The sequence below is a fragment of the Centruroides vittatus genome, unplaced genomic scaffold (genome assembly GCF_030686945.1).
Source record: "Centruroides vittatus isolate TY-2023 unplaced genomic scaffold, ASM3068694v2 scaffold_712, whole genome shotgun sequence".
Taxonomy (NCBI): Eukaryota; Metazoa; Arthropoda; class Arachnida; order Scorpiones; family Buthidae; genus Centruroides; species Centruroides vittatus.
This window is the reverse complement of record NW_027122715.1, coordinates 436,238-447,856: the sequence shown is the minus strand read 5'-3', so window position 1 is coordinate 447,856 and position 11,619 is coordinate 436,238. Positions and strand designations below refer to the sequence as shown.

General features: G+C 28.7%; 2 protein-coding genes across 2 annotated transcripts; both read right to left on the bottom strand.

Annotated features, from left to right (window-relative positions):
- Positions 1 to 83: 83 nt before the first annotated feature.
- Pdrg1 (Pdrg1 prefoldin-like subunit) lies at positions 84 to 10,489 on the bottom strand. Its single transcript, XM_067287847.1, has 4 exons — positions 10,402 to 10,489; positions 7,223 to 7,359; positions 3,183 to 3,295; positions 84 to 353 (listed from the first exon to the last, which is right to left on the bottom strand). The coding sequence occupies exons 2-4, from the start codon at positions 7,351 to 7,353 to the stop codon at positions 190 to 192; spliced, it is 408 nt and encodes a 135-aa protein (XP_067143948.1). The 5' UTR covers positions 7,354 to 7,359; positions 10,402 to 10,489; the 3' UTR covers positions 84 to 189.
- Positions 8,972 to 10,352, bottom strand: LOC136989631 (G patch domain and ankyrin repeat-containing protein 1 homolog). The gene has a single exon (XM_067287858.1). It carries the CDS (start codon positions 10,237 to 10,239, stop codon positions 9,259 to 9,261), a length of 981 nt encoding a protein of 326 aa, XP_067143959.1. The 5' UTR covers positions 10,240 to 10,352; the 3' UTR covers positions 8,972 to 9,258.
- Positions 10,490 to 11,619: the final 1,130 nt, after the last annotated feature.

Below are 11,619 nucleotides of genomic sequence, written 5' to 3'. Positions count from 1 at the left end.
TTTAACTGTGTAAATGGTTAATATTTCATTGTGTAAAAAGTATATTATTATAATATTTTGTTGAATGAAATAAGAAATAATAATAATAAAAAAAACCCAGCTTTTTATTAAAAACAAAACTTTGTACAACAATAAATATTTTGTTGGTTTTTTATATTTTTAACTGTTCAATACAGTATTTTCACATTATTAAAGTTTGAAAGCAGATTTTATTGCATATTTCTCTTCATTAGACAATGGTTGAAGATTAAAACCTATCAATGGTGGTTTTCCTTCCATATCATTCAATTTTGCTACCTTTTGTTTTAAATTATTTGAAAGATTACCAATTTCTTCTTTTAAGTGTGTTTGCTCTGAAAAATAAAAATTTGTGATATAAATGCATAAACTAAATAAATATTGTTGAAATTTAAATTGATGTTAAGACAATAATATGTTACATTGTAAAATTTTCTAAAGTATCAAAAAATAAAAAGAACGTTCTAATATATAAAATTTTAATTGTTATTGTAATTTACAATACTTATATATTATGTTCAGAACAGTCTTTTGATGTCAATAATTTCTACAAAATACAAAAATAGAAACATCTTTTACCAAATCCAATATGACAATCCCAATAATGTTAATTCTGATGGCTAAATTATTATTAAATTTTAATCAGTGATGATAGAAGATAAGTACAAATAAAAGGAATAATACAAAGATAATTACAAAAAAAAAACTATAAAATAAATTTATAACATTGGGCCAGTTATATGCAAAAACAAAAATCTTATTTAAAACTTATGAATGATAATACTGAAAAATGATCTTAAACAAATATATAACAACGAAACCCGATAATAATACAAGCAAATACACACACAACAGCTGTAAATGAACGGGTTAAATTTAGTACTAGAGTTAGGTGTTAGGCGCCATCTCTTGAGATGGCGCCTAACTAAATTAGCTGTGTGTAAAATGATCTTACTACTCAGCGTTGATTTTTACAGAAAATTAATCATAATTACTCATTTACACTGCAGTTATTATTCTAAATAAAAAAGAAAATCTTGTCTTGTATGTTTTGCATAATGATGATAACTGTTGGGACATTTTACCTCCTAATTATTTCAACCATGTATTTATCAGATAGAAGTGTAATGCATGTAACTGTACTTTGAAAAAAACAATCTATGACATACCAACTACATTTTTAAAAACAATGATGTAACAAATTGTATTTCAAACATTAAATTCACCACTTATTTCACAATAGATTTGTTATTTTGAGATAAGAATTGTTTTATGCATAATTGGCTTTTCTAAAAATCTGAATTTTTTTCCCTCAATGGTTAAAAATTTAAATTGCTTTTGTCTTGAAAAGTAAATAAAAAAAAAAAAAAATAGCAATTATTGGATTCAGCATAATTGATTTTATATATGTAACACTTTCAAATCTGAGTTTAGATTTTTTGAATACAGTAGACCTCCCCTATAACACGGTAGATACGTTCCATGTTATATGAATCTGTGTTGTACGAGTCACTTAAATACATGAGCCAATCACAGCCCGGCACATGTGCAGTTTAGGGGTTATGGCTGTTTGAAAGGTTTTCTTCCATAAAATTAATCGATTCTAGACTAATTTGACTCAACATTTCCAAATCACGTATAATTTTTTGGGAATAATCCATATAAACTATGCTATAAACAAAAAATTGTAGGATTACTTACTTAGTGTGCACCGTTTGACGACACCATTGCTTAAGCTTGTTTTCGTTGTGGAGCGGCTCATCGAATGGCGGACACGTGTTTCCTGACAGCGAATTTTTCACAGAAAAATAACTTAACTTTGGAGACATCATTAATAAAAATATAATTTTTATGGCCGTTGAATAATAAATGTTTTTTAGTAGGTCCAGTGCTCGTTTAAACTCAATGGTTTGTACAATATCCGCTATTGATCCAGATTCAACCAATCCTGTTGTGACACGAGTCGGCGATGATGTTTTACCGTGTTATACGAGTCTCTTTTAGAGTGTTAGATGAACCCGATCGCAATTTTTTAGCTGTATTATACGAATCCGTGTTATATGAACCTGTGTTATAGGGGGGTCTACTGTACTGTATTTTTCATACACAATATATATTAAAAAACTAAATATCATTAACAGTCTATCAATAGTATTAGTTTCTTTTTTATTAATTTTAAATACAGACATATAGTAGAGAGTACATTGAAGCTAGCTGGATTATTTTTTCAAATAAAAAATATACCAGAAAGAACAAAAACTAATAATAATAATTGATTTAAAATAATTAATTTCTGTGAAAAAAATATTTAAATCAAACTATAAAAATGACTAATTGAAAACAAGATAGCTTATTATTTTATTAGATCCTTTTTACTTTTTAGATCAAAATTAATAATTTATAAAATTAAAGAATTTGATTGTTTAATTACACATTTTCTAAATCATAAAAATTCACGTTTATCGCTCTTTGTTCACTTTATGTAATTATTAGTAAAGCTACAACCTTTAAAATTTCATAGAAAACTTTTTATTGAATATGTTAAATATTTTATACTTTTAAGAATGAAATAAAATATTCATATAACCTGGGCAGTGTTCAGTAACGCAGAACACCTAAGTTAGAATTCTGAGTGGCTTAGTGGGAGGAGCTAAGAATGTTTTGAGCATCGTTGAATGATTATTTTGTTAGACAACTGGGCAAAAGGGTGGACAAAGTTAAAATTTTGATTGCAACAATTGTAGCAAACGAATTAATGAAGCAATTATTAATTGTAATCAACAAAATGGACCATTATCTTCCATTAAAATGTATTTGGAATCTGTTATACTGAAGTATGACAATTTTACATTTCAAAGTCATTTTAGAATGAGTTAATGATTTAGAATGAAAGAATAACTTTGTGATTGTTATAATAAAATACGTTTAGTCCAACATAATCAACCATCTTGCAAATCGTACAAAGAGACAAAAACAATGATGTCACTAGTAGAAGTTAGCAAAGATAAAAGAAGCTGACTGAACTAGCTAGAATTCTAGTGATGGGAGGAATCAAGCAGTAGTTAAAAATGAGTTCAACATTGCAACATAACTAGACTTAGCAAGAATTCTGTGTTACTGAACATGGCCCCCCGTCTAACTTTATATTAAAGAAATAAAATTACCTTTCTCCAAAATTTCTTTTACTTTTGGTTTAGGTAACTTCACAAACATATTGCCAAAACAAATCCAACATTTCTTTTCTGTAGAATTATTTTTCATTTCTTTTTTCAATGCACTAAAAATAAACAAATAGTAATAATGATTTAATTATGCAAAATAATTCAATAAGAAAGGATTATCTCTAGATGTAGTCAAATCTTTATGATACAATAAAGTTTACAAACTTTTTATATAAAATTTAAAAAAATATAATTTAAATAAGTTTGACATAGGGTTGTTGTTATTTTTTAAACGCATCATTAAACTGCTAAAAGTTATTGGGTTGTTCGGAAAGTTCGTAGCGATTTTTAAGAGAAATAAAAGAAATTGTTGTAAAACTAAAAATATACTTTTATTCCATTATGTATGCGCCATTGTTTTTAATGATGCGTTGCCATCTATAGGGCAGCTTCATGATACCCTCTTCGTAGAACTTTCCAGTTTTTCCTGTGAAAAACTGATCCACGTAGTTTTTGCAAGCTTCCAAAGTATCAAAGTTTTTATCACGAAGGAAATTTTGTAGAGAACGGAACAAATGGTAGTCTGACGGGGCAAGGTCAGGTGAGTAAGGGAGGTGGGGTAAAACATCCCAGCCTAGTTCCAATAATTTTTGGCGTGTTCGTAAATACGTGTGCGGTCTGGCATTATCTTGGTGAAACACAATGCCTTTTCTATTGGCCAGTTCCGGACATTTTTCTTTAATTGCCATGTTCAACTTATTCAATTGGGAACAATACTTATCAGAATCAATTGTTTGATTCTGTGGAAGCAGCTCGTAGTACAGGATTCCTTTCCAATCCCACCAGACAGTGAGCATGACCTTCTTTGGATAAAGACCGGCCTTTGGAGTTTTTAATGGTGATTCATTTTTCTTACCCCATGATCGTTTTCGGCTGATGTTGTTATAAATGATCCACTTTTCATCACCTGTCACTAAATGCTTCAGAAAAGGGTCATTTTTATTTCATCTTTCAAGAGAATCACAAATGGAGATGCGATCCAGTAAGTTTTTTTCCGTTAAGTCGTGAGGTATTCAAATGTCATAACAATTCATGTATCCGAGCTTCTTTAGATGTTGAAATACAGAACTGTTTAATGACTTCACTATGTCTGCAATCTCTCGAGTTGTGTAATGAGGGTTTTCATCTAATAATGCTTTGATCTGGTCCTCTTCAATAACAGGAGGTCTTCCTGAGCGAGGAGCATCTTCAAGGCTGAAATTACCCGTTTTAAATTTTGCAAACCACTTTCAAATAGTTGATTTTGATACAGCACTCCCACCATAAACATCACATATCTTTTTTGCTGTTTGTACAGCATTTTTGCCTTTACGAAAAGAGAAAAGAAGCAAGTGTCGATAATGCACGTTGTTCGCATCCATTTTTTGCAATGAGACAAATTAAACGCTATTTGAATAATCTTAACGGTTTTTTTGTAACGGACGCGTCTCAAGGTCATTTATCGTAATATTCATTGGTTTGTACAATTCTAATCATTTTTGCGTCAATCGGTGTCTCAACTGTCGGCTATCAAAAATCGCTACGAACTTTCCGAACAACCCAATATTTTATAAATTTTTAAATATTATTCTTAGTAGCATTATTATTTTATGTTGAATAATGTAAATAAAACAATTATAATTATTTTATATTTTAGGCTTGAAAATAACTTTTAACTATATATAAGTGTTAGTTACATTTTTGGAAATTAGGAGTTTTATCTTGATGTTTTAATCCATTATAATTTATTTGCATTTACAACAATGATAAACAGACTCATAGATAACATTTTCCCACAGAATGTCTGGTTTCAAGGAACAGATTACTAATGTTAAATAAGAAACGTATTATTTTTAATTTTCAATCTTAAAAAGCTTTAAGAAGTAGAAAATTTAAGAATATCCATTAAAATCCGTTGTAACTCAAAATTTTGAATTTTCCAAAGGCTGTAATACTAAATTGTTTAAACCCCCGTAACTCGCTAAATTTTTATTTTACCACCACCCAATTTTAGGTACCTCTAAAACTACTCTTCTTTTGACAAACCCCCCTGAAAATTAATCCCTCTTCCACTAGGTCCGATCAAAAATCCAATTAACTATAAGGTACCTACTAATTAAGCTAGTAATGCATTTTAATGAATAAACAGATAGTTGGAACCATTATAGTCTGTTAGAATCCGTTAAATGGCTGTTAAAATCCATTGTAACTCAAAATTTTGAAATTTTCCAAAGGCTGTAATACTAAATTGTTTAAACCCCTGTAACTTGTTAAACGTTTTATTTTACCGCCACTCAATTTTAGGTACCTCTAAAACTACCCTCCTTTTGACGAACCTTCTGCTGCCGCCCCCTCGAAAATTAATCCCCCTTCCACTAGGTTTGATCAAAAATCCAACACTTTAAAGTTAATTAACTTTCCCCTAATTAATGTAATTAAGTAATTTTGGTAGCTTTGGAATGATTACCTGTTTCCAACTGTGTATTACAAAAAGTCCTGGCACAAAAAGTTCCACAAAAAAATCCACTAATTGAGGAGCACAAACAAGTACAATGAGTGTAGCAGCATGAGTGCCGAAGATGGATCCTATTAAGATCTTGAAAACTAAATGTAGTTAAAAACAAAAAATCGCATCTAAAATAGTATAGTAGAAGTCGTTCTTCAGGTTAAGCCTTAATGCTCTCTCTTTCCCCCATGGGGGAATTCAAAAAATTCCTTCTTAGTGTGCATTTTCATGACATATCCTAACTGTGTACCAAATTTCACCTTTTTAGGTTCAGCAGTTTGCTCTGGGCGATGATGAATCAATCAGTCAGTCAGGACAAGCAATTTTATATACAGTAGAGCATCATTTATCCGAATCAATTGGGGACTGGGGTTGTTCGGATAACTGATTATGTACAAAAAATATATTAACCTATCCCATGTTGAAATTTTTCTCCGTTGCGTGTCACTATGCGTTGAATTTTCGTTGATGTTAAGCCTAATGTAAATTTTTTAAAATAATAATCGTAGCTATTGTATCGTTAAAAATAATTTCTTTATTATTGTACAAACAAAATAAATACATTGAAAAGTATAAAAACAAAAAAATTATATTTTGGAAGTTAATCTAGTATCAAAAATGTTCGATTCAGCATGATACAGTCTGACTGGTATGCTTTCGGTTAAATGATGTTTTGGTTGATTGGCTTTCAGATAAACGACGCTCTACTGTATTTAGATAAATACTAATTCCAAGGTTTTATGATTGCCCAACAAGTGTAGAAAATTCAAAAAGATTGAACTACCTAGTGTTTCAACTTTTATAAATCTATTTGTTGCTCATTTGTTAATAATATTTGGAAGTATACATTACACATTTTCAAATACATATTTTGGATCTAAATGTATATTAGTCCATTAATTCCATAATCCCATATTGTATTCAACTAATGAAAATGGAAAGTAATTCTTGATATTTCATCTATATGAGGATTGAAAACAATAATTTTAATTTCATGTGTTCTGACACATCCATTTTTATTTTAAACTGATAAGTGGCGGGAGTCTTACTGTCCTGTGTATGTTATTGGATTTACGTTTTGGGTTGTCACGTTTTCTATCTATTATATAGGATTGCAAGAATTGTGTGGAAGAATTGTTATATTTTATTTTTTTAACTTTTAACAGATTAATAACTTTTAATTGTTTATTCTTGTTAAATCAATGACTATATCTCATTTAACAATGTCATATAATGATTCATTTAAATAAGCTTTTAAAATATATTTTGAACTATGGTAGTTTCTTCCAGTAAAAAATAGTTAACAATGATTTTATTAAGTGCTTTGTAAATTATAAATAAGTTTTCATCAATAGGAAGAATGTAGTAAAAATGTGGTACAGACAAAATAACAACAGTTGAACTAACTGTGAAGTTAAATCAATTAATTTTAAGAAAAGAAAAGCTTTATTTAAAGAAATTGATATTTAAACAATAGGAAGAATATTTATGTAATTACCTGAGAGCTTCTCTATTCTTATTCCGTCTACAGTCTAAATTCACTACTTGTTCTTTGTCAGCTAAAATTTCTTCTGCCATCTCTTCTACTTCTCCAAGATATTTTAAGGCAAATGCTGTATCACTTGACATGATGACCTAATAATAATAATAATAATGTTTAAAACAATAAATTTTACAGTAAAATTATAGAATTCTCTGCTAATGTATATATATATAAAGTTACATTTTAAACATGCTAAATGAAATTCGAAGATTAAGGATTTGCATATCTACTGCCATGCATTTATATTCTTAATAAAGTAACTCATTTTCACTGCAGATATCAATTTACATTATATATTTATTTTTCTATAAAAATTAATTAGTTCAAACAATATTTATCTTGGCCTGATTAGTTCTTGTAGGAGAATCTATAAATCAAGTGTCACAGTTTGAGAAATGACTATATTTTTATATAATAATAATAATAATAGGTTGCATGCAATAATCAAAATTATTATATTCAATCTAAGGATGAAAAGATAATTCATTATCCATAAATAATATTGATTTTAATAAACTTGAATATTTAGCAATAACTTTAGTGTCATTGTATACACTATATATGGACATTTCAGTCTTCATAGAAGTAATTATATTCAAACAATCAATGTCAAGTATTAAACTATGTTAATTTTTGTTTATTTTTTTTTGAAGGGATCTTTTGAAGGAATCTTAGAGTAAAGAATAGATAATAAATTCCTTTCTTTATTCTTTATTAGGGCTCTTTATAATGTTAGATCAAATGTTATTGTTGCTTATTAAATGATAAAATTTATGTAAAATTAAGTGCACAATGTAATTATGTTCAGTTGAATGTAAAAAATCTTGAGAAAAAAACAATAAATTAATAAAAAGTGCTAGATAGTGTTTTGTCATTACAGTTTTAAAGATAAGTGGTTATCTTAGAAACTAGATAATAGATTATCTAGTGAAATGTTAGAAATTTTGTTGGAAATTCTATAAGCTTAATAATATAAGATCGTTAATGTCTTACAGTCAAATTTAGAAAGAAAATTTAAGATTAATTGTAAAATATATATGTAGATTTTTAATAAATGTTCATATTTGTAAATGTATTTTTTTTCAATTGTTCTTTTCCAGATGATGTTATAATAAAATCAAAAGTACTCAATTACAGCAGCATATCCTCACTTAACATTGTTTCTTCATAATGTCATTGAGGAAAGATACAAATACATTGGTAATGATTTACAATTATTGTTTCTGAACTTTCCTTATGAACAGTAAATTGATTGTATGAGGTTGCGAACATGATCAAAAAAAAAAAAAAAACAACTCTTCTTTATATTATTTAGCCTAAAGTAAAATTGATTTTATCATCAGTCATTTTATTTAACATTGCAATTTCTAAGAACCTATTGATGACATTACATGAAGACACTAATTTTCAATTTTTTTTCTTGAATTTTCACTTGCAAATAATTTACCTTTTTTAGTTTTTATACTTTTAAACAGATCATAAACATGCTTTGATATGAAACCATTAATAAATAAAGTATTAAGTAAATTTCATATTTAAAAAATAGCTACCTAAAATTATAATCCAATAAAATACTGTTTTTTTGAAAAGTCTACATAAAAATCATACATAATTTTAAAAATCTGTAATCTTACTTCAGAAATTCAGAAAAATAGTATTATAAAATTTCAATAGCTATCATTACCCGATAAACCAACAGTTAACAGCAATTTTTTATGTTGCGATAGTTTATGGAAAAAAGAACTTTCTAAGAGAATATGACAATTCAAATATACTTTGTACTTCTAAATCCCGATGACTACACATTCTTATATGTTAATTTTTTGTTCTTTTAAGAAATAAATTCAGTTTAATAAAATAAAAATAATATAATTTTAACTATATTTCAAATGAAAAGGAATTATGTATGTGAATAGTACCATCATATATATCACATTATTATTTAACATTATTAAAATACATTTTATTTTAAATAAATTTACATATGTATTTTAATAAAATTCTCTTCTAAAACTTATTTCTTTTCGTCTCTTCTTTTGTTGTTCTTTGAAACGTTCTCGTTTATTTAAAGTATTTTGCCGAACATTAATAGGAACTTGAGTTTTTCTTTCAATTGCGGTAACATCGAACGGTTTGAAGTGAGTTATTCGAGGAACATTTTTATTTTTATTACCAAGACATGATCTATCATGTTTTAAAACTGTTTTTATAGGATACTTATTTCCAATGCCTTTTGGTCCTAAACCAGTATTTCTATCCCAGCCTTTTTTTAGCATTATCTGAAACCCTTTATTATTCTCAGAAAGATGATAATAACAATTTGTAGATCTCCTAATGTTTAACTGATGAATAATAGAACTTTCATGTTTTTGTTTATTTTCTTTAACTTCAATCTTGCATAGTTCACAAAAGTAAATTTGAGTAACGTCCATCTGTTGTGATTCACTTGTAATATTCACAAAGTTTCTCTCTAACAATTCAACCACTTGATCGTGTTTAAACTGCAAAGCCAAGTCAATTGCTTTCTTTCCAGCAAAATTACGCAATTCTCTATTAGCAGACTTTCTTAATAAATACTTTATCACGGACACCGATCCGGAGCACGCAGCACACATTAACGGAGTCCATCCATAACTATCTGCACAATTAACGTTAATACCAGAGTTCAGACATTCTTTTATTCCTTTCAAATCATCATTTTCTGCATATCTAAATATATCGTGTGGCTTAATTTTAGTATTTGATGATGATTTTTTTACAATTTTTAATTTCTTTTTGTTAGAATCACAATCTTCTTGTGTTGGTAAGCAGACTGAAGGTGTATTAATAATCTCTTCGTAAAATTCACGTATTTCATTTCCATCTAATGATACATTGTTGTTATTACTCTTAACTTCTTTATTCGTTGAATTTAATATTTCTTTACCGTTGACAAAAGTCACTGGCATAAATGGAAACGACGTGTGAAGCATTTTGTGACGATTACCTCATAACACACAATTATTGTGACGTTTACCTGATAACATACACAATTACTGTCATTTCATTCAGATAATTGATCCTAAATACGTAATACATAAAATAATCTTGAAAATGATCACCAAAAAAAACATTTAAATAATTTATAAACTTACAAAATTAATTTTCAATAATCAATTGTAAATAGGCCTAGCTTGTAACAACCTTGTACCTGTTTATAAGTGTTGCCAGATCATGACAATAAAAATTTAAAATAATTTTTAAACAGTAGTATGACGTTATTTAATTAAAAAAACAAAACGTAAAGAGGAAAAAAATATATATAAAAATGTTGATAAAGTTGAAATAGAAATTTTTTTTATAAGTAGATTATATAATAGTGTCCTATCAACACACAAAGCGTTCTATGGTCGAGACGTAAGGTTACATATTCAATCACCCGTACGATTATAATTTGTGGAATTTTTTATTTTAATTCCAAGGTAGGACAAGTGCTCCGTTTGCCCCCTTCTGATGAAGTCCATCTGCAACTGTCTATTGACTAGTTCATCAAATAATGTTTATTTATTGAATCTCAAAAGTGCTATATAATTGTGTAGACAATATTATTTTCAAACTTCAACGCGTTCTGTATCACAGAATGCTAAGTAAGAAATCTAATTGGATAGGTGGGCGAAGCTAAGAAGGAAATTTCGTTCCAAAAAATTGCTGAGGTTTTTCGACGTCCAGATTCGATCTCGGGTCCGAAAGAGCAATGCGCTCTGCCACTTCAGTCTCTCGGCAATCTGGCCACTCCCTGCGGGCAGTAAGATGACCAGTGGCGTGCCGTGAGATTTGATGATAGGAAAGCTGTTTCTGTAAGAAGACTACTTCCAGGGGCAATTAGTTAAATGCGCGTTAGTGATGGTCTAGGGTCTATTCGTACGTGCGTGGTGGCGGAAGAGACAAAGACGACAAGTATCTGACAAAAACAGTTTATTTTAACATAAAATAAACATACTGTGAGGAAGTACGTTCCTCACAGTTCCTTCCATCTGTTTCTTTTTATTCCCTGTGCAGGAACAAAAAGAAACAGAAATAAATCAATGACTCCAATGCAAAAAACTTAAGGTTTATTTTAGTTCTTCCAATCATTACTCTGTCTCTCCGCTATAACAGACACAAAAACAAAGAAAACGGGTGTACTATAGATTACTCCCTATGGAATTTCAGAACTTTGATTATATATTGAAACTCAGGGGACCGAGACGAGTTCAACGGTACCCTATTTTTGGACCGGAGACGAAAAATAAAAAGTTATCATACTTTTTCACTTACCATACTTTTTTAATGCACTCATGAAGACGGCACCATAGTTGCTAGTACTGCCATCT

What these genes read in the sequence shown, in the direction of transcription:
- LOC136989631 (XM_067287858.1), bottom strand. Translation starts at nt 10,239, where the DNA reads ATGCTTCACACGTCGTTTCCATTTATGCCAGTGACTTTTGTCAACGGT.
- Pdrg1 (XM_067287847.1), bottom strand. Translation starts at nt 7,353, where the DNA reads ATGTCAAGTGATACAGCATTTGCCTTAAAATATCTTGGAGAAGTAGAA. An exon ending in AAGAATAGAGAAGCTCTCAG is followed by an intron (nt 3,296 to 7,222) that starts GTAATTACATAA and finishes GTTTATTTTTAG; the next exon opens with TGCATTGAAAAAAGAAATGA. An exon ending in AAAAGAAATTTTGGAGAAAG is followed by an intron (nt 354 to 3,182) that starts GTAATTTTATTT and finishes TTTATTTTTCAG; the next exon opens with AGCAAACACACTTAAAAGAA.